At 30.7% G+C, this 25,052-nt stretch overlaps 2 protein-coding genes across 2 annotated transcripts in view; one reads left to right on the plus strand and one right to left on the minus strand.

Moving 5' to 3' along the window:
- Positions 1–25,052, plus strand: part of LOC140667280 (MRN complex-interacting protein) — a 79,354-nt gene that overhangs the window by 14,298 nt on the left and 40,004 nt on the right. The gene's annotated exons all lie outside the window — the stretch shown is intronic.
- The window catches only part of Sulf1 (Extracellular sulfatase Sulf1), a 73,631-nt gene that overhangs the window by 12,856 nt on the left and 35,723 nt on the right, over positions 1–25,052 (minus strand). The window contains exons 2-4 of the mRNA XM_072895047.1: positions 22,648–22,974; positions 21,879–22,118; positions 5,741–6,062 (exon numbers count right to left, since the gene is read on the minus strand). Of these exons, the coding sequence (XP_072751148.1) occupies positions 5,741–6,062; positions 21,879–22,118; positions 22,648–22,906 (821 nt within the window). The 5' untranslated portion in view covers positions 22,907–22,974. The remainder of the gene's footprint in view (positions 1–5,740; positions 6,063–21,878; positions 22,119–22,647; positions 22,975–25,052) is intronic.

A 25,052-nucleotide genomic window follows, 5' to 3' on the forward strand; every position in this document is an offset into this window, starting at 1 on the left:
AAACAGATTACTAATTATTGTTTTCTCACATATGCTTTTTTTAAATAATTATTTCTAATGATAATGTTCAGTTTTTGTATGGATGTCGACTTTTTGTTGTTGATCATTCATATGCATAATTATCTGTACTAGTATATATGCAATAGAAATAAAAAAATTGTTTGAATTACCGCTTGAAAAAAAGCTTAATTTTCTTGTTGTAAACTCATTTATTTTTTTTGCAGGATACATTTTAATTATATATTTCGATTACTTGTATAAATCTTTCTCTCGAATTCTATTTTTGTGAACCTGACATTATAAACTTAAATAAATATATTCTTAGCTTCTTTATATCAATTAAGAAAAACGAGAAAAATTTTCAAGCATTATTGAGAGAAAGCTCATAAACGTGTGTGGCTCTAACATCGACATGATAGCAAGAAAACATTTACTAGTCGCATGTCATATCTATCCTTATGTATAAAAATAGTGAAACATTAAGAAAACATTATTCTCACTTTAATATCCGCTGACTTCGGTACTGGTTATTCCTGTACTTGTTATTTTTTTGTAAAATTTTTACTTACGCAAAAAATTTAATTCCTTTTTGTTCTATATCGAAAGATTTTTTTTACTCTGCAGAAGATCACTATTACATTCTTTTTTGATAAATAGTATACAAAATATCATAATTGATGAACACACACATACACATCATTATTCTTTACAAATATAAATTTTCTTAAAACAAAATATATATTTTTTTATTCTAAAATAAAAATAATGAAATAAATTTCAGTTTTTATATAATAGCTATAATCCAGAAAAAATTATTTATATATTGTCTAAAAGTTAAAAGAATATCGTTAAGATTAGAAGATTTAAATTAAAAAAGATAAAATTTTAATAATTCCAAGGCTCTTACTCAATGACACATAATTACGTTAATAAGGATTACATCTGTTTTGTATTTATGAAATTTAAATCTTCTTTCAATGACGGAAATTTACGATTCATAAAATATCGGAGTAAATCGCGCAAAAGGAAATGATGCGGTATTACAAAACGCATAGATCGATTCTTTTATCGATATGTACGAAGCAGAGATGACGTTAATTCACATATTTATGAGCGTGTGTATGCAACATGGATCTCATACGCATAAATAATGAGATTGTCTTTATCCAACATCTCGAATCGCAGCGAACTGTTAACACTTAAGAAATTGCGTAGGGGTTAAGCTGAATGACTATAAATTTACCTCTAGTCTTTTCATACGCTTACTTATATATTGAATTTTAAATGAATCTTACCATGGCAGCCATTAGCTGCTTTATTCTCAACAATAAATATATTTTTTACGGTTACAATTAAAACGATTGTCTCCTACAAGTTAATAATATCTCGTGCAAAAAATGTATAGGATTATATAAAAAAATATTAGAGAACAATAAGACCGCTTAAAAGAGCGTGTTATTAGTGTTCCAAGTTGTGAAGCTTTTCAAGCGAACGTAGTTTATAATTCCGCGATTACTACCAAACTGTCATTGGAGTGAACTGCCCATTATTAATTTACAATAATGTTGTCTTACGATGCACTCAATTCTCTTTGATCGGTAGGGAATTAGATTAGCGCCCAGCTACTGATTGCTTAAAGGCGCGCCAATAAAAGCACTCTGAAAGCACGTTACTGTGCATGCCGTCCGACACATTAATTTCTGTCGATTAGCTTTTGAGTGGTATGACACGGGAATGGCGTGATGTACGAACGTGCGGAATAAAAACCTTGATATTAAAATGTCGGTCTATACTCTGCAACCGCATAAGTGGTTGCGGCATGTACAATATGCCGTGCCATAATTAAATATAATTTACAATGACGATGAAGTGTTAACCGATTTTGCGAAAGCACACGCATATATATTACAGCATTCTGCGAACTCTTCATCATCTCGCAATCTCTTTCTCGCGTGCCGGTTATATTTTCACAGTACATTTAACATTAAATGTGACTCGCGACAAAATAGTGAAAACGCGATAGATCACCCGAAGTGAAGTTTCGTTTTTTAATCACAAAGCGAGTAACAAGTTTTTCCTTTGTGTCTTGGAAATCCGGAGATAATGAATTGCATGCTATCAGGAACGTACACGGGGTCCAAAAATTCTTTTTATTCGCTCTCATGAGGGACAACCGCGACGCGATGACACCGACAGCCGCCAGCGTCGCGTTTTTTTTTTTTTTTTTTTTTTTTCTTTTTTTACGCGTCGTTTTTCTGCGAAACTTGGCACTAGAAATTTGCCGCGACGGGAATAGACGTGTAAAAGCTTATTTCGAGAATATCTGCACTTAATATACGTCAGAACTAATGAATGAATCGATCGAGAATGCCTGATGTATAAATACGTATTTTTCCCTAAAAATTCTACTTTTAAAGAAATTGCCAAAATAAATGAATAATAACATTTCATAGCTATTATTTACTGCATCTTCTCTCTCATCTATTATCGTTTAATCAACATTTAATCATCGTATATCGATAAATAAGATCTCTTTCGACTGAGGTTCGCTATTCTGCTCCCATATTTTCGTTTACGAAAACAAGTTCATATTTGACTCTCTAATGTACGAAAATAGATAACAGAACGATGTAACACAAACATTGAATATACTGAATTCGTAAATGTACTTTATTCATACACACTAGATGATTAGTTAAATATGAATTATTTTTTGTAAACAAAAATATCTAATGCTCTAAGGCCTAACATACACAATTTTTGAATAGGTAGATTTGCACGTATTTCCTATCGTGAAAAATGAATCAAATAAAAATTATAGAGCTCTGAACGTAAACGAAAATAATCTGAGTAAACTCGAAAAGTTGTTTATTTTTCGAGCAATCACTTTTGACGACGATATTGAACAGAAATGATACTTTTTCCCTCGCCTATTTACGCGTTTATTAACACATAATTCGAACTGTGTACTGTAAATTAATTAAATTAAAAGATATCTCGCCTAAAGTGTTGACTATCTGTTTATAAGATTAGAAGAGTCAAAATAATTTTATATAACGGTTTACGATATTATTTTGTTTTTCAATTCTTCAATATAATAACGCAAATCAATTCTATCTATTTATTATTAACAGCGAATAGCGTCAAGAAGAATATATTTTACGATGTAAATTGTTGAAAATGTGTGAGAACTTGCACGCCTGGGCCCCATTGCGAAAATGGAACAAACTAAATCTAGAGCTCTGAGCATAAACGAAGATAACTAGATTATTTTAGTAGATTCGAAAAGTTGTTTATTTTCCAGACAATCACTTTTGATGAGAGGTTGGACAGAATTTACGGATTGATACTTTTTCGCTCGCTTTCTTATTCGCGCTTATTCATTAATTCGTGTATTATAATCTATGTATTAGAATCAGTACATATTTACAGTTATATTTTTATTTATGAGAAATAATTTATATATGTAATTTATAATTGCATCTCTAGTGTATGAAAATTGATTCAACCGGTACATATAAACATTGAATATATATATTGTTACGTAATATCGTATTTATATTTTTAGAATAAACTAATAAAAATCGATCGAAAGTGCCGGATAAGTTGTGTATTTTTCGAAAATTCTAATTTAAAAATAAATTGCCAAAATAATTGAATAATAACGTTTTAGAATTATCATTCATCGTATCTACTCTATTATCCAATTAACGTTTCGTTGTATCTCGAGGTAACAAACGAAATCTCGTCGATGGATTGAAACACGCTTGCTATCGTTCTATTCTCGTTGCGAATTTTTACGACACACAAATTCTTTCTTTTTTTCTCGTCGCGGTAGACATACAGGTGTGCGTAATAATACCTGTCTCGTGGACGCACAATAACGCAGCGGAGCCGTTAGAAGGACGCATTCCCACTCCCCTTTTTACCATGCTCTCGGTGTGGTGTGTAAGGGTACTCCATCATTCTCGACGATAATACCATCGCTGCGGATATCTATCCCATGGTTGTCTAGTCTAGGACTTACGCGTTGACGCGCCCTTCACTCCGACAGGTGTGAATCCGTTCGCGTTTTCTATCTCTGTTCCTCTTTTAATTGTGTATTTAATATCCGAGAGAGACGTGCATTTTTTTTACGCGAATGGAGATGAACGTGCGAATTTAAGCGTTTGACGTATTGTTGGAGAGAAAGAATGAGAAGCGCAGAGAGATCCGGCTTCATCGACGTCGGGCGAGGGTCGTTCTCCCGTTCCCGTTTTTCCGCAAAGGGGGACAATCCTTATTGTGCGTGTTCTCCGTTGTACACGTTAACGGGAGCAGAGAAAAGCGGTTGCAACAACGACAAATAATAGGTACGTGCGTATATGCGATTCGATGAAGTTGCGGTTGTCATGGTAGCATTGACGCGAATAAGCCGGCTCGATATCAAAGCCAAGTGATTCGAAATAACATCAAGGGTGAAAATTGCATATATTAATGTATCTTTTAGAAGCTTTCGAAATAACATCTAAACTGATTTTTAGAAACTTGTCGTGGAAAATGCAAATTTTTTATAAAAAAGTGCAAATCGCAACAAAGATCATTTTTAATGCAATTCGGACAAATTTGATATTAGTCATAAATATAAATAAAAATATAATAAATATATATAAAAAATATAACAAAAATATAATTTTATTATAATAATTATTATAATAATTTCCAAATATTATTACATCCTTCTGTCATATCGTGCAAATTGGAAAATATGTCGGAAATATAGATAATTCGAAATTCTCATTGTTGTACGATACTTTTGTTATCGCATTACGTTTCGTCCTGGGATGATGACGTCTTTGCAAAGTGCAGTCGAAGCGACAGAAACATAAACTCTTTCAGAACGGGCGCTTTAACGAGGAGAAGAGACCGCAACGAATGATGGACGTAAAATAGCGAAAAGTAAAGAGGATTGTGTATTTTCCCGAAGATTATATAGTATATAAAACAAATAATACGCGATTAATATCACGACAAAACATAATCTTTTTCAATTATTCTCAAAATTCATTTCTTAAATGTTGCAACATAAAATTATATTTTTATTATATTTTTATTTATAACTATTTATGACTAATATCAAACTTGTCCGAATTGCATTAAAAATTATCTTTGTTGCGATTTGCACTTTTAAAATAAATGAAATGTGTTTTTTTATTAATTTTTTATTTTATTATTATTATTATTGCTTTATTATTATATTTAAGATTCAATTGATTATATACATAAAATATATTTATACATTAAAACTCTATTGTTTCGCTAATTAACTTTTATGTTGTATGATATATACATATACGTAAAAACATAAAATCAAATTTTTCTATACACTGTATACATATACATATGAAATAAATAATATGCAACTAAAAGGAGTCCAATCAAAGGCGTGAAAGCATCGCGATAATTAAATTTTACATCAAACATTATGAAATACTGTAGGATGTAAAATTAAATAAAAATACGCTCATTATTCTGATAGGACAAGTTCCACCGCTCCTAATTTGCTTTTTTATTTGAAAAAAAAAAAAAAACAATATTCTCTCGATGATCGAAAATATATACATATACATACATATATAAATATACATCGCGAGTTTGTCGCTAATTAGAGCAAATCGCGAAAAGCAAAGCGATTTACAAACAAATTGTTATTAGGGGTCGAAAAGTGCTTGTATAAACATGACCAGCTTGTTGTACTCACTGATGAGTGGTAACGTTGAAGAAGAGATGCGAAAACTGCGGCGCCGAGTCCTCTGGACCGTGCGGGGCAGGAAAGCTTGCGACTAACATGACCGGTTTCCGAGCGAAATTGTGTTTGCTCTGCCTTAGGAAAGCCACGCTGTCGTTGGCTATCAGGTCCGGATAATAGTCCCTGCTGTACTCGAAGCCGTGCTTTATCTTCTTGCCGTTCATATTGACGCTGTAGTTGTAGTAGCGCGAGTTCATTATGAGACCGCCCCATTCCCGCCATCCCGGCGGTATATACGAGCCGTTGTACTTGTTCAAATACTTGCCAAAGTATCCTAAAATGTAAGAAAAAAATCGTGAGGATTAAAAAATTACGCACTATTGAATTTTATATACAATAATTATATAATTTTTCACAATTTCTTTCCTTGTGCTTTTCGATTATTATTACATGATTACACAGATATAAAAATAGTCTATTTTGTTATTGATATCTATATTACAGAAGCTCGCTTGCGAATATTATTTTTGTCGTTCATTTAGCATTTTAAACTTCAGGTTCAATGATTAAAATGTTATACAGAGTGTCTAGGAAAACATGGAAAATCTGGAATTCTTAGGAATTTTTTTGGAAAAATCAGAAAAGTTTTATCGAATTTTATTGGGATTCAGGGAATTTTTTTTAAATTCTCTTTTTGATAGTTTTGTTTTCATATTATAAACAGTCAGTCGTGTGTGTATATGTGTGTGAAACTGGCGTTTCACTTTGTAGAAATATTAATTGTTGAAAGTCCTGGCTTTATTTTTCATAGTTCTAGAGTTTTGATAGATTAAACAAATAGTTTTCTAGCTATTAAACAAAAAAATAACTCGAGACAAACTGAAACACCAAGCTTACCTATGTACTAGATTTTAAGCGAAAATTCCACAATAGTTCTAAAAGAAATTCTATCCGTAAAAATTATTAGAATATTAATTAAACAAATTAAATTATTCGAGATGCCAGATATATAAGAACTGAGGTGAAACGCTCGTATCTTCCGCTTGTTTATAATAAATTAATTGTGCATATGTACAGAAGGCGTTATTAGTCCCTTTACACAAATGATATTATACACATATCAATACATTTATATATTTTGTACATATGTATAGGAAATGTATTATATATTTACTTATGTGTATATAATATTATATAATATAATTATATAATTAATATCACAATATATATACTAATATACATAATTATATAATTATATAATAATTATATAATATTATTATTTATGTGTATCTAAGAAAATATATTTATGTGCATAAATTCATGTATAAAGCTATTAATTATTAATAATTTTTCGGTATATATTATAAAGAGGATAAATTATGTAATTTGTTCTCTTGTTTGTTAATGATTATATATTTGTTTGCAATATAATATAATAAATAAATAAAGTTATATAAATATAATAATCATCAGATTCATACATGCGTCTGACTTCATCCTTCGACGATTTTTTTAGCATTTTTGTTAGATTTTAAGCGCTTGAGAATGCTACAATAGTTCTGCAATAAGTTCAATGCGTACAAATTATTAAAACATTATTTTTACAAATTAGATCGTTCGAAATACTGGACGTAAATGAGATTTTGTGTTATACTTCAATATAATTGTTTAATAAATATTCGATCAATTTTTACTTATACCTAAAATTCTATTCAGAAAGTGATTGCAGAACTACACAAAAAAATAACACGAAATCTCATTTAAAGTCGGTAGAATAATCAAAATATACCAGCGTCTTATCTCGATATGTTTAGTGTCTCGAGCAATTTAATTGTTTGTTTAATAAATATTTTAATAACTTTGACACATAGAATTTTCTCTTCAAAATTGAGAAATTAAAAGTGATTTCAGACTAACACAAAATCTCATTTAGTCGATAGAATTAAAATCGATAAAACAATCGAAATACAATCAGTGTTTCATTCACAATCGGTATTTATACATATATGTATTAGTATTTACAGGTATCTCATATATAATGCGTTAGCGTTTCGGGCAATATCTAATTTGTTTAATAAATATTCTAACAATTTTTATATATAAAACTTTTTCTCTCTGGAAATTAAAAGTGATTGCAGAATAACACGAAATTTCATTAATCAGAACTATCGAAATCTGACCAGTGTTTAATTTGGCAATTTATTTTGCTTAATTAATATTGTAATAATTTTTACGTATAGAATTTTTTGTAGAAGTGTTATGAAACTTTCAAGCGCTTAAAATCTGACAAGAAATGCTTAAAAAAATCATCGGCACACAAAGTGAGACCCAGCGTGACTCTAGCAGTTTAAACTTAAGAGGCTCTGTATTTTTCTTTTGTATGAATTAAAAATTAGAAAACGTATGCAATAAAACAAATATATTTTAGAGAAAATTATATTTAAAAAAATTTCGAAAATATTCTCTTTCTACTTAAAATTTTGAACAAAAATAGAGAATTTCGAAGGAACTTTTTTACAAGATTTTAAATAGACATCCTGTTATATGGATGCGAAAATTATTGTTTCCCACTTGATAAGTTAGATTACGGTAGATTAATAGATTCTTATTAATATTTATGACGAGAAAATTCGTAGCTGATATTTCTTTCGATTATTCCGTGATTTAATTTGCATAAAACTTGAGAATTAAACGGTCTATAAACATGAAGTATAATACATTAGATATTAGATTAATAGAAAAAAAATTTGTTTCTACTCTCAATAAGAATAATGTGCTCTGAACACGCTCTGCTCATTACAAGACTGACTCATGTAATGAATCGCCCACTTAACGCAACATTTTGACTTTGCCATACATGTGTGTGACGTGAAAGCGGAAAGTAAAATTAATCAAGTGAAACTAAACACGCGATGAAGAAAAATGTAAGTAAATTTGGAGGGTTTCACGTGATGACTCATAATATTTAATTTACTTATTTTGTAGTAATAATGTGTATGCAGATATATTCATATTGAGAAGGCATATAAGGCGACAAATGTATTGTGTACTTATGATCTTTTAGATTCACGAGTTTTAATATAAAAAAAGATTTAATTTGTAAAATAGTATAAACAACTTTTAATAAAATAATTACATATTTATACCATATAATGTCTATATATATATATTCATTTATAATTCGTGAAATCTAAAAGATTGTAAGTACAATACACAATACATTTATCGTCTTGTATATAAAAGTTATAATTATATTATAAAAGTTAAATTATTAGCAAAAAATTTAAAGAGTTTAAATATTCAAAAGAAAGTATATATATGTTGGTCAATTTGCAACATATTCGCGTCTCTAAATTATGATTTATTAATAATTAATTTGAAATTAAATTATTCTATGTATATAATAATTTAATTTCAAATTAATTATCCATAAATCATAATTTAGAGACGCGAATATGTTGCAAATTGACAAACAAATAAACATATAAGAGCGAAAGTAAGTTCATAGGGTCTGTCTGGCATTGTGATTAAAAGTCATGAAAGATGAAGAATGCAAATTCGAGTTTCAATCCAGTTATCTTCGTCTGATATCTCTTACTGTCTTTACATTACAATTTATATAAATTTATTTAAATTTATTTTTTATATGGAGCATAAATGCTGTAAGTCTCCATATTCTTAAAAATTTACAATTTAGTTATGAATATATTGACTGATGCAATTTGTATGTATATTCTATCAAATACACATATTTTTATTTATGAAATATAATTCAGATTAGAATTTATTTATAGTATATGAAAATAAAGAATCGAGAATGATTTAACATTGAAGGTATTCTATTCCTAAATATACTGTTTCCACACACTAGAGATGCAGTTAGATGAATTATTTCTCATATATAAAAATATGACTAAATATTTATTGATTCTAATACACTAATTAGTGAATAAGCGTGTAAGTAAGCGAGCGGAAAACTAGTTAAATCATATTTAATCCCCGTCGTTAAAAATAGTTGCCTGGGTAATAAATAACTTTTCGAGTTTACTCAACTAAGCTAGTTAATAATTTTTATTTATGCTCATTGTTAGAGCTCTACAATTTATATTTGTCTCATTTTTGCAGTTGGACACGCGTGCAAATCCCCACCTATTCAAAAATTAACAAGTATATGTAAGTATACAGTAATTGCTTGATGCGATTTATTCATTTATTATAATCTATCAAATATATTTTCGTTTATGAGAAATATTTCATATTTGACTACATCTAGTGTACGAAAATAGACGTAACCGAGGACGATTTAACACGAGTAGTAAATATAAGATGAGCTTTTTAATTCATCGATTGATTAATCGCATGATGCGTAAATGCAGCACGTGCTGTATTGACGCTTCATGCGATTGATCAATCGATGAATTGAAAAACTCACCCATACTCTATCCATCAACATTGTTATTTTTATACACTAGATAGAGTTAAATAGAAATTATTTCTTGTAAACGAAAATGTATTTGCCAGATATAATTATAATAAACGGCGAATTGCATCAGGCAATACGCAACAGAGAATAGTGAAGATATAAATTTTTGAATTGGTGGGGATTTGCACATGCATATCCCATCGTAAAAAAGGAATCAAATATAAATTATAAAGCTTTGGATACAAATGAAGGTGACTAGATTAATTGAAAATGAGTAGACTCGAAGTCTTTTTCTTTCCTCGGCCAGTTGTTTCTGACGACATTAGTAAGAACTTAGGAACTGATACTTTTTCACTCACTTATCCACGCGTTTATTGATATATAATTCGAAATGTGTTTGTATTACAAATTAATTACACTTAAAGATATCTTATAACTAATAAAATTAAAACATTCAAAATTAAAAGATATCTCGCCTAAAGTGTTTACTATCTGTTTATAAGATTAGAAGATTCGAAATAATTTTATGTAAATGTTTACGATATTGTTTTACTTTTTAACTGTTCAGTATAATAGCGTAAATCAATTCTACCTATTTATTAATATCACATCCTTTTATTTTTTATTAAATTATATTTTTATTATTTGGAAAATTATTCATATTTGATTCTACCCAATGTATAAAACTTAGTATAACTATATATATATATATATATATATATATATATATATATATATATATTTATATACGAAAGAATATTAAATAAATACACATACAAAGCATTTACTATTTCCACAAATAAATATTCTGTACAAGACATTTCATTTAAAAGTATCTGAAATATTTTATAAAATAGAATAAAATATGAAAAACACTTGCAAAAATTCCGATAATCACCTATAATATTTTAAGATAGAATAATAACGTGAGAGGAATTCATTTATGTTGAAAGGACTACTTAAAAAAATGGTATAATTGCATTTTACAAGTTCATCGTTATGACATCACAAAAAATTAAATTACGTATTAAATCGTTTAATTTTTTAAATTTATTATTTTATTTATAAATCATAAATGAAATGTGTCTGTTCAAATTGTATGATTCAATGCTTGTGTGTCCCGCTTATATAAATTTTACACTAAATGAAATTAGATGTGTGGGTAAACATTTGAAAAAATCTACAAAGTTAATATTTTGCACCGCGATACCAATGATAAATCAAAAGCAATTCCATTTGTCTTCTTGTATCTCTTTCGTAAAGGTTCCTCGGTCAAGATTCATCCGCCAAAATCTGAATTATTCATACGGAGCAGCATCAAATAATTAATTCAAAGGTGCCACGGTGTAAGGCCATTTCTTTCGGTCTGCCTCTACTTCTGCTTTTGCGATTTCTTCTATCGTGGGACATTCTTGTACACCAGGACGCGTATAAAATTGCTTATTTATAATAGTTACATATGACGAAACAGGATCAGAGACAGGACGATTATACGCCGGAATTATACCATACGCGATTAATCGCATTATTCATGAATTTTAATTCAATTGATGATGTCTCAATATACTACCGGTCATCGTTCTTCTCTGTTAATAATGACGGTCAGAAAATCACATAGATTATTAAATGTTTGATTGTGATTTAACAATCTCATCTTGTTATATAGATTCTCTTCATATAAAGAATTTAACTAAATTACATTTATAAAGCTTTTTAATCAATTATAATACATAATAGATTAGTGATCTGATAAATTATAAAAACTTTATTATATAATAAAAACCTCTTTTTATTTACGTCGTGTTTTCCATGTAATCTTAACAATCCGTTTCTTTTTTTGTTCGCGTGAGAGGCATAAAGCTAGAATAAAACAAATCTTTGCGCTCTGATTAATTACAGATGACACTGGCGCAAACTTTTCTCAATCATCCGCCCAGATAAAGTCAATCAAACAGCTCGTTGCAAGCTGGATATGTTTCTCATATACCCGTATAAAAGATGATGCAATGTCGCAATTTACATAAACGATTCTCTCGTTGTTTGATCTACGTTCGCGATTACGCTTTAATTATCGGTAATTCACATTATTGAGCCCCATCCCGCGAATTCGTTAAAATGATGACGCTATCCGATAAACGAATTAATTGTTTCGATCCTTGACGTCAACATACCAGCCTATACACATATGTATATGTAACATTATTGCCAAGCTCAGGCTTGGATTTTACAATTATAAGATAATTAGTGCGTAATGTTACAATTAGTGAATGGAAGAGCACGCAGACAATTGTTTACGATAGAAAGATAAGCATTTTTTCCACATAAGTTAAAAAATGTATTATGTTGCATCTTTACAAAGTTTTATGACAAGATATGTGTGTTACTTTATCATGACGTGCAATAAATGTTTTTAATTGAAAAATTTACGTATTGAAAGTATATATAGTTTTTCTCTAAAGGAAATATTACATGAATTATAAATACCTATTTCATTTTTTTTATTATATTAAAAACTACAAATTTTTATTTATTTAAACTTTAAGAGTACAAACAGATAATAATGGTTTATTATTCTTTAATAAATTTTAAATAAACTTTAATTGGAAAGTTAAAAATTTCAATATTAATTATGGAGATAATTAATACACTAGAAATAAAAACACTGCGATAAGGATATAAATTAATTAAATCTCCGTTTAAAACAATACAAAAGTTGAAAAAACAATACATTCTTTCAATCTATTTTTTAATAAATATGCATTATATGAATGAAATAAATAAGATAAATTCATGTATCTTACACACATGACATGTTAAAGTACTGTTGATTTGATATTACTGATATGTAATAGAATTTTTAATAACTCAATTGTATGCAAAAGAATCATCTACGTATAATATAATAAGAAAACGATTCATCAATATTGTAGAAAATTACGCACCTGTTTCGGAATAAATAGATAAACAATAATAGCACGCAAATTAAGATTCGAACGATGTATCTCGAAGATATTCGATCGTAAAGAAACAGAATCGTTCAGTTGCTTGTGGTCGACAAAAGAGGAGGCAGAAGGTCGCGTCGGAATATTCTGGCGCCAGTCACGGACCGATTTTCAGTCGGGACAAAAAAAAAGAAAAGGAAAAAGAACGAAACGATAAAAGCGGTCGATGCAGCAGATACTTGGATATGGAAGAATATGGGTCAGCCAAGCAAATGAATTCGCGAAAGGAACATTTCGTGTCTGAATACGACGGCATCGACGAGCGCCATGTGTCATTCATTATAAAAATATTCCAAATCAACTCATACATTTTTTAAAACACAAATGAAGTCGATTTTTAAAAAATTATGAAAGCGTAATTATAAATTATTGAGAAGAATGAAAAAATTTCAATAAATTAATCTTTCGAGAAAATAAATAATTTATCTTTAATCTTTAATTTAATTATCTGTCTATAAGTGAATTTATTTCAACAGAATTTGAATTTGAGTTATCGGATAATTCATTGTCAGATTTTAATAAATTAAACAATTTCGATAAATAATGAAATTCTTTCGTTATGTTTCTATTAAAGACAAAAAAGAGAACTTCTAATATTAAAAATGATGAATATGCACTGCAAATCTCCATATTTCTAAAAATTTGCAAATTATGGATATATTGACTGATATAATTAATTTGTTCTTGTATTATATAATTTATCAAATATATTTTCGTTATATAATAAATATGATTCATATTTGACTTCATTTAGTGTATGAAAACCAAGAACAATTAAAGATATTTAGACATAAAATATAACTATCTCTAAAATATAAACATTCTCGTTAACGTTAATGTGTTTAGTAAATTATAATAAACAAACGAATGCATCAGGCAATATGTATGTGTGTGTTAACTGCAGCAAATTTTTGAATAGGTAGCGATTTGCACGCAAAGCCTATCGCAAAAATGAAACAAGCATAAATTGTTGAACTCTGAGAATAAACGGAGAAAAGTAAATTAGTTGAATAGATTCGAAAAGTTGTTCATTTGCTGAGCAATTGCTTTTAATGACGGTGTTGGAGGATTATAAACTAATTTGTATATTAGAATCAATAAATACTTATATAATTAGATCAATAAATACTTAATCATATTTTTACTTATGAAAAATAATTTATATCTAACTGCATATGATTTATGAAAATTGATTTAACCGGTACATATAAAAATTGAATTTATATGCAAGATAATATTCAGATCATTCGTACGAGTCATTTTTCTCAAAAATGGAACAGAAATTTTTTTTTTTAATTTGCCCTGAAAAATGAAACAATCACTGATTTCTTCGAATGCCCTTTAGTAGTGAAAATTTTTTTCTTAATCTCGTGTAACGTTTCATATTTTAGAAAAAGAGCTGGCACATTTCTCAGACAAATAGAACTAAATATTTACTAATTTTAAAACACGTATTATAATACACGAATTAGCGAATAAACGCATAAATAAGCAAGTAGAAAAATATTAGTTTATAATCTTGTTCAATTCCATCATCATAAACGTTGCTTGAGAAATAACTTTTCTATTCAATTAATTAGTTATCTTTAGTTCTGTTATCAAATCGTTCGTTTATTATTATTTACCAAACACATTTTCGTTTACGAGAAGTAATTCCTATTTGACTGCACCTAGTATGTGAAAATAATAATATTTAGGGATATTCAATGCTCATGTTAAATCGTCTTCACGTTTATTTTTTATACACTTAAATGGAGTCAAATATAAAATATTTCTCGTAAACTAAAATGTGTTTGGTAGATTATATAATATAAACGAACAAGACCAGACCAGATTATAATTAATTGGTTCACGTTCAATTTTTTGATATTTTATTCGCTTTTTAATTTTTGAATAGGTGCGGATTTGCCTCACCGCAAAAGTAAATCAAATATAAATTGTAAAGCTCTGAGTACAAACAAAAGTGACTAGATCAGCTGAATAGACTCGAAATTTTTCATTTGTCGAACAATCGTTTCTAATGGCAATATTGGACAGGACTTATAGGGACCGATACTTTTTCATTCGTCTACTTATTGATCGCAATCGGTCAGCAACATAGAAATACCTACTAAAACCCGTATAAAAACCCGCATGAAAACCCGTTTTAGACTTTATGCATTTGCTGGAAACAGTGTATATGTAATATGTAAACGTAAAATCAATAATTAATGAATATCTCTGGTATTATTAAGTTATTTAATCACATTTAAACTATGCTTGCACAAGCTATGCATTCAGTGCTTGAGAAGAAATAAAAAAGACTGACTAAGTATATCAATTCCTTCACATATTTAATAAAAGAATTCATAAAACGCGAACCACATTCTTTTTATGGATTCTTGCCATTTCAAGAATTAATATTATCTCGTATATGAACATATTGGAAAGAAACACGTTGAAAATTATCATAAACGGCACAAATGAATTCGAAATATTGCGGTGTGCCAGAATCGGTGGTTATAGAGGAAGCGGGCGATTATTTTAGGAAGTTGTTTCGCGTGTGGCGAGAGCATTAACCCGCTTTTCGGATTCTAGCAACGCGCTTCGGCCGGCGATCGTTTATTCCCTTGCATGTCGGCCCTGTTTGTTACGACCGTGCGCAAACGTTCTCGTGCCGAGATTTAAAGGTACATCGCATGTTTCTGCACGCCGCTACCGCTGCTTAACGAGCCGTTCAACGAACAACACTATTCCCGTAAAAAGATTCGCATGACGAATCAAAGTTTTACGTCGTGCGCCAATCGCGCGGATCGTTATTCGGTATCCGCGCATGTTTTTATATATGTATCTAAGATGTAAACTTGATGATACACATTGGCAATATCGAAGAAAAAAATCGACATAAGAAAGAGTACACAGCAGCTCACAAAAACGTGACATAAATGTTCAAAGTTCAAAGTATATATTGCCGAATTTATTTTGAATATTTTTATTTCTTAATATATGGCTCTGAAATCGTGACTTTCCGAATAGAGTAATATAATAACTTAGATATTGCAGATATATTAATTTATTTTCTTACTAAAATTTATTAACTCTAATTGCATTATAATAAAATATTAATTTTATCCAATATTCCCTTCTTAATTAATCAGTTTATGACAAAAATTTGTTGCTATCAGCATCAATAATTAGGCGATAATTGTACTTGTGTGAATATTGAATAATGTCATGTAAATAAAAAATTTTTAATTTAAACGTAAATGATTATTAGTATATATATATATATATATATATATATATATATATAGTTCTTGAAATATATAATAAAATAGAAGTATTAAAAGCCATTAAATTTCCACGATTAACGCAAAATGCTTATAAAAAAATTCAATTTATAATTTGATATCCTAATACTTATAATTATATATATTAATATATATTGAAAATGTTAATTTTATGTAGAAATTTGCGAGAAACTTTTATATTGTTATTAAGAATATTTCTTCTTTATTTGTCAAAGTATTGTGCTTCGTAAGATATACACAAGAGTTTTTACTTCAAATACAGACACGAGACTAATGACGTTTAGCCATCAGTTGCGTAATAGCAGAGATATTTGTCGCCTTTACTAACAAGTACAAGTATGTATTATGATAATCGAGCTTCCTACAATCATTTGAAACAATACTGCCTCACATATATGATGTCGGCGAAGCTTTCTTCAGCGCTAACAGATACGGAAACGTTCTCTCCTTACGATCGTTATACATGTCACCATTAACGTCGTCTCCGGCCACTGTCATTATACACTTATTACGATAGACTATATAATAGATCCTGATTGGTTTCATTATTTATGCAAACCGCGTTTGCATCATAATGACACCTTTCCCTTATTTCTACGCGCTACCAGTTGATACCTTATTATTGTTGAAATGACTATGATTATGACTGACATTTCGAGACAAACTTAAACTTACGTTAAGTCAAGCTCGTCTATTCCCCTTAGAGATGAGCAAAAATCTTCTAAACGCGCATCCGTTTTAATCAACCTTTTGTTAAAAAATGCGAAACTCTCCAACAAATATTTATAGTAGTAAAGAGTTATAATATAATGTAATATCCTGTTATAAAAAATTTCAATTTACGATACATTAAAATACATAATTTCATACACAAGTATACGCATATGCATTCTTTCAATGATTAGGTAGGGTCGCGAAATTCTCGATTACACTCCTGATCCATCGAGATGCACCTGCATCATAGGGGCCCTTTTGTGATCGCAGCGTGCTCGTATGCGTTCTGAAAATTATATGGATGTTTCGTTCGTACATATATATGGTCTTCTTTCCTCTCCCGTTCTTCTTCTCCACTACCTTCTTCCGAGCTGCAGACACATCTACACACACACACATATATATAGTATGCATCTTCGTGCATCTCACGAAAGCACTTGAAAAACTGGTGGCGGATTCTTTCGGACGACGAACAATGCTCCTCTATGACTCTATCGTGCGACGCGATTTAAATTTAGATAATCTCACCTGCACGACCAACAGTTCACGCTGTCGTATATAGATATCGCGTATGTATGCGGATTCGCGTAAAGCGGAAAACACGATAAATCAGCGGTTTTATGCCGCGATGAAAACTGGAATAAAGTTTCGTGGCCGAACGTAGCCCGAGAGAACACAGCCTCAGCGTGCTCGTTTTGTATATTCCAGTATGCGAATAAAAATGAATGATAGTTCATCTTTTATAACAAATGGTAATGAAAAATATAATCATGTAACATTGACATTTTACATTGATCGTTACCCAACTTTATACAGTTTTTTCACGTCAGAAACAATGTCATTGAATTAGCTTTCAAATCAGTTTTGTAAAATATTTTTATCTTTGTTAAATTGCAAATTAAAAGGATGATACACGTGCATATTTTGCGTGTCAATCTGTAACACATTTACGTCACAGTGATTATTCTGTTATATATCATATTTATATTCTTAAAGAATTTACCAATTGTAGATTTGCTCGAATAAAATCATGAATACATTTAAATAACGAAAGATCGAATAGCGTGTATATTTGTGACAAAAATCTTTTGTAAAGACAACGAAGAAAATTGCCCTCGTCAATTAATCTCGGAATTTTAAATAGGGATATCTTGTATATCAAACAACGATTTTTCCCTTTTCTTACGTACGATTACTGATACATAAGATATATTCTTGTGTGTGGTTCGAATGACCATTTTTTGTTCGATTATCGAAAAGTTTTATTAAACAGTTCTTATTAATTCTCACGTTCATTAAAATACAATTTTAGCTACTTTGTTTTGTACGAAAATAAAAAATAAGGAATTATCATTATTCTCTCAAAATTTCTACTTACAATTATAACATAAGTCTATACTAATGTCTATCAAATTGTTTTATTCACAAATGTTGAATAAATTTTCAACTAAGTGATTGAATGCGCATCCTCCTTCATCCCTCCTAAAAACACTACATATGTAATGTTGTTATAAAATTTATTGTAAAAAAATATTAAACTTTCTACTTTATTTATATAAGCTTATAATATAAATATATAAATAAGAGCTCGTCTTGTGCAGATTGTATTTGGATCAAATAAATTCTACATAAAATATTATAATTTTTTTACATTAACACAAACTGAATATAATATTTATTCAAATCATGTACAAATTATGTGCAAAAATTTGATATATATTTAAATTCAAGTTGGAATAAAAATTCCATTCAATCAGATCCATGCAAAATTCATAATCGAAATCGTATATCCATCATGTGCTAATTGTTTCAGATTGAAACAAATATGTAAGATCATCAAACGCGAGAAATGTTACGTCAATAATGATTGTTCTCGAAAAAATCGAAAAACGCATTGACAGGTAACATGTAGAGAAACGAATTTCCGCTATAACCGCATTTCTATCTCAAGTTAGATGACTCGAATTCAGAACCTTTTAACTATATAACTACAACCTTCACGGAAGTGAAATATGTAAGCTGTCACGTGTATGCGCGCACGCGCGCAAATTTTGGAAGGCCGCCAATCTCATGCCGGATGTAGAGGATCTCGACCGACGAGCAAGGGTATGACCGAACTTTCAGGGAGCAACGTCCTGCTCTCGCGAATATGGTCGCGAACAAACGTGTCGCGTATCAGAGAACAGATACAACGGGAAGGAAGATACCGAACGAAAGGAAGAGGTGCGATAAAAAAGATTCGGACTACTTATACAAGATCTAATATCGGCAAATAAGCGTATCTCGATCGGTAGCGAATAATTTTTGTCTTCTATAAGCTTTAATAAAGATACTGTCTTCTTGCATATTTTCTCTTCAGAGAGATATCATTTCAACGATATTAAATTATCTCTAATTAAAATTCAATTAATTCTGTATTCTTTTTATTCAAAGACAAAATCTACAAACAGATAATTAAACCATAATTGAAGTTAACAAAAGTTCCTGAAAGCGTCACTTAATGACTGATAACAAATTGCTGAGTATATTAAAGCATTCCGGTTTTTTCCGTACTTGCTTATCGAAAAAGATGCGCGTTTCTTCTTATATAAGTAAAAAGGAGAATGCGTTACCGTACGACCAAGAATTTTCTATGTCACGGGCGCATCAATGCGTTTTATGTCTTTTCAGCAATAAGAGAAATCGCCAGTAAATTATAATATAATGTCCTAAAGTTCACGATATATACGTGAAAGGTAGGTCTTATTACGCACGTTTCGGTAAGCACGATGAAATATTTCTTCGTGTATCGATGTCCGTGTATACATCGTATTACGGTACATTAGTGTTGTCAGGCATCACACGGTTATCTTGTAAATTGCAATCACGAACGTGGTGAATTTTGTGGTCCATAACGCTGTTATATAACTTTTTATCGTCGGACATGATCCAGCATAAGTGACATGTTATCGCGGGTCATGATCCGGCGTAAACTAACTTTTAGGCTCACAAGCGGACGGTTGAAATCTTGCTTTCCCTCCTTAGGTACTCGGTGAAATCAAACAACAAGTGTGTTATATAAAATACAGACGTTTGCATGTGCATCTCTGCGTGCGAAGAAAATAAATGTGACGATCCGATATTATTGCTATTACATTGAATTTCGAGTGAATCACAATTATGCGAATTTATAGCCACAACTCGCTTCGAAATAGATACACACGACATATTTTACGATAGTCACAGATAATGCAAATAAACACAGGCCACGTTATACAATTTCGTCTGGTTGAATCGAACGTCTTTGGATTTTGAGGTATTGCCGTTGGCGAATCGATCGTATCGAGACGCAGGTGCGATGCTACAATCGTTTTTGGTCGCGCACGGAGAGAAGAGCGTTTCTCTCCGCTTCTGCGAACAGTCAAGATTTTGTCGGAAGGCCGTGGAAGAAGGAGTCTGCAACAGAGAAGAGCCGAACAATCGCAGTTGGACGACGGGACGAACTCGCTTGGCGGGATCGAAGCCCGGAGAATTCCGCGGGAATGCATTGCCATATTCGTTCTACGATGCGTCCGAAACTGCATGTACAGCTTCGTCCTTGTTCGACGGCGAATGCAAGGATGAAAATCTCGGAGCTTGTCAATAATTAAATGTAGGGTGAAATTTTTGGAGTATAAAAAATAAACAGTTGTTTAAGATAAATACGATAAGGATAAAAAATAAGAAAGAGTAGAGAACAGCCGAAAATGAAATAGCAATATAAGAGAGAGAGTAAATTAATCGAGATTTTAATTGTAAAAATCCACCCGCGAGCAACGCACGTGCATTCCTTACGTGAATAAAGAATTGTCTGGCCTCATTTAAACGATACGCACCAAGTATTTCGTAGAAGTCGCTATGTTACGAACGCGCGTTGATTTACACGCGACGTAAGGGCAGTTGAAAAACAAGGTGAGCGAGATTTCGACCTATACTGATTACAAATCCCAGCTTAAACAGGCTCGTGCTAGCTTATGTAACGAGCGATTTATCGGAGACCATACTTGACTCCAATTACGCATAATGCGGCATTGTGCTCTAGTAGGGAGGTAAATAGAAACCTCACTTCAATTGAACGCGTCTCGATTATCTTGATTGCATTTATATGACCAAAGGTCGAGTTATGCGCAAGTTACAATGCCGTGGAGGATAGTAAAAGGGTCTATTCTTTTCGTATATTACGTCGATAATGATAATAAGCATTGACAATAAACAGCTCTATTAAGAAACTATTTTTTAATTTCTCTCCTCTTGCGAGATTCTCATAATTTTTATAATTTCGCCATAAAATATTACTCATATTTTAATAATTTCTTATTTTCATATTATCACATCAGTAGTTCGGAAATATTACGTAGACAAAAATGTAATAATAAAAGTATTGAATGTTGAAAATTAAGAAAATGCAACAACATTATATGTATATTCCAAAAAAAATTTTTGCTGCAAAAAATTTGATTTCTAATTTATAATTATAAATTAATAAACATATAATATAATAATAAATATAAATTTTAAAATAATACATATTAATAAATATAAAAATTAAACGCGATAAAACTTGACGTTTTTTGTGCTATCAATTATTAAGCATCTTGAAAAAAAAAATGCAATTTTCATGCAAAATCCGAAATTCATAAAATACAAGGATTACGAGCGATAAATAACAGACTTATACGACGAGCGGTAGCCGTATTCCTTACCTGTTCGATATCCAGCATTGCTTAAATAAGCAGCAAAGGAGTGAGGCTCGTGATCTCGTTGCCACTGGGGACTGCTGCAGTTATCGTTGTTCGTAAAGACCTCGTGATTGTGAACGTAACGACCGGTCAACAAAGAGCTCCTACTCGGACAACACATAGGAGTGGTCACGTATGCGTGTCTTAACTCGGCGCCTTCATCCCTTATTCGCCTGAGGGTTCGCGGCATAAAGTTCAGTGAACCTGAAAAATCGAAACAATTATATTGACAAAATAAATAAATAAATAAGATTTTACCCTCTACTTGTTAAACTATACTTTTGTTCTCTGTTATAAGTTATACTAGAATAATTTTTTGGAGAAAGAAGGAGAGAAAAGTTAGCATCTAATTAAAATTTCGTTAAGAAAGGATCGAGATTATTCGCACGTGAGTGAAAATATTATGAATATTATTCAAAGAACACGTTCTTCAGTATTAAGCGGCGAATTATAGACGAAATAAACAACACGCATCTTCCACAGATGCAACATTACAGATTGGAATGGCATATTAGATTTGTGTTTCTTCCTGAGTACATATGACGATATTTGAGCCTTCGCGAGTATAAATACCGTAATGATGAGATAAGCGCCAGCAGACCGAGCCGTACAAACAGTGAACAAAGTAACTCTTTATATTTCACATGTATATTAGATATTCACATATAATATGACAGCGTAATAAATAATTTGACACTGCGTATGTATATAATATACAGCTATTGCCACGAACCCAATTCAACATCTTGATCATCCGTCAAAATCAACACGATATTAGGCTTCCTCTCTCTGGGCTGCTGATACGGCAAATATGGCGAATTCGATTGATGATTGTGATGATTATTGTTGCCATTGTAATTCGACTTGTGAACGGAACCACGACGCTGCTGCTGGCTGTCGTATGCGTCATCCACAGGTCTCTCTCCATCAGTCCGTCTGGCATTGACGCCCAACAGCAGGAGGAGAAGTAGAAATTGAAATAGCTTGCTCATGACGGTGGTTGGTAATCGGCGTTTATAGGCTGGCTACCTCAATCCAGTGTGTCATACCATGGTTGTGACTGGAAGGAAAAAACGAAACACATGTTAATGGACGTGTGCATCTGACGGTAATTGGATCGCGGCGCGTCAAGAAAAATCTTAAGGACTCTTTTCCTCACTTCGTACTTAAAACATATATCTTCAAGTTTGAGAAAAACCAGACGACGAGGCAATTGTACGTGAAAAAGGAAATTGGCTGTCGTAGGAATCATTTCAACAGCTTTTCATTACTTTATATATATATATATATATATATTGCGATTGATTCGTGAAATACATTTTACGAAACTTAAATTGCAAATGTTCTTACGTTTTACTATTGCAAAAGGAAATAACAATGTTTATGTGTGTATCTGTGAAATATATTATTCTAATTGTAAGTAAAAGTTATTATATAGAATATTCCGCAAAATTGGAATAACTTTAATATTTTATATTTCTCAGACTGATTTAAACGGAGTTGAAATTATATTATTAAATATACTTATTATTAGATATATTAAAAAATATACATATCACTAAGAGTGTCATTTCATAAATTATAAATGAACATTTTGCCAATTAATTTTATAAATCTTTGTAAGTATTATCAAGAAGTCTTGTTTTAATTTGTGTTAATTAATATTTTAACTGTGTATTACATCTAAAATTAAAATGCATTTAATACAAAATCATTGCAAGAATAAAATTTCAAATTCTAACATCGAAACGTGAGAGCGTTCGTACGATAATTTAATTAATAATAAGGAAATTTTATTTCGAATACATTCGAAATTTTCTTTTAAATATATTAAACATCAAATAATTAAATATCTGTAATAAAATATACGACACACATATAGATATCCGCGAGGCGGATAAATAAGTCTCGATTCAAATAGCTATTCCGCGATCATCCAGAATTGTGTCAATATGCGAAGCGCGAATGAAATTCTTGCACGATCGAAACAGATTTATCGTGTAATCCCTTAATGTCCACGAGCAGTCTGCAGTTTTGCACGCGAATAACAATTATCTCCAATAACGTGTACCTAAACGTATCCACACCGCGATCGCTGCACGTGCGAAACAATTAACAGATCGCATTATTGGCGATTCTTGATTAGCCATTAACCGCAGATGATATGTACGCTATACTTATCAAAGGCTTTAACTGAGAACGGACGTGATTATCCTAACTAAATAGTAGATACGCTATATTCGAAACATGTCCCGCCGCTCAGGAATGAAAGATGATATATATTTTTTTTATTTGTTTATATACTTAATGTCTGAATATAATAATATTGAATGTGAAGTACATACTATATGTAATTTTGTAATTTTAAAGATAAAGAAGTGAAAATTTTATTTGTAAATGTAAAATTATCTTATGAAAGTATAGGTATTCAGTTTTTTTAGTACATTTATAAATCTAACATTGAAACTTAAGAGGCTCCGTGTTTTTCCTTCGTATAAATAAAAAACATTAAAAATACATGTAATAAAAATAATTTATTTTAGAGAAAATTGTATTAAAAAGTTTTGAAATATTCTTTTTATATACTTGGAATTTTGAACAATAATATCGGGAAAATCAGGGAATTTTTTTACAAGATTTGAGTAGACATCTTTTTCATTAAAACTATTTATAATAAAATCGGATTCGTTATATATTTATTACACTGATTGTAAGAGCTCTTACATGATCTCTGCTAATTTATCTATCTCGGAACATCAGCAATTTTTACGGTTAAATTTCCCGTTGGTTTCTCGTGGCCGGAATACCGATGAAAAGATTTCACAAATATAGTACTATGATAAAGTTTACTATGGATTTTTTTATTATCAGTGATGAGAGGCTCTTAACTACGTTTATTGACTGCACGTGAGACGCATAAGAAAACATGAGTGCTTCGAGCAGCATGGTATTTTGAAACATCTATGTAGAAGCTAAAAGAGAGAATCAAACGATGCGAGACTCGAACGCGAGCCTGATCGGATTGAACAGACGGAAGAATGTTAGAGCGCGTTCTCACAGACAGTCAAATATGGATGGTTGCACGGCAAGTAAATGTGTACGGTGCTGGATGGAGTGTTCCCACGATTCGAAAGGATG

Source organism: Anoplolepis gracilipes, chromosome 6 (assembly GCF_047496725.1).
Source record: "Anoplolepis gracilipes chromosome 6, ASM4749672v1, whole genome shotgun sequence".
In the NCBI taxonomy this organism is placed as follows: domain Eukaryota; kingdom Metazoa; phylum Arthropoda; class Insecta; order Hymenoptera; family Formicidae; genus Anoplolepis; species Anoplolepis gracilipes.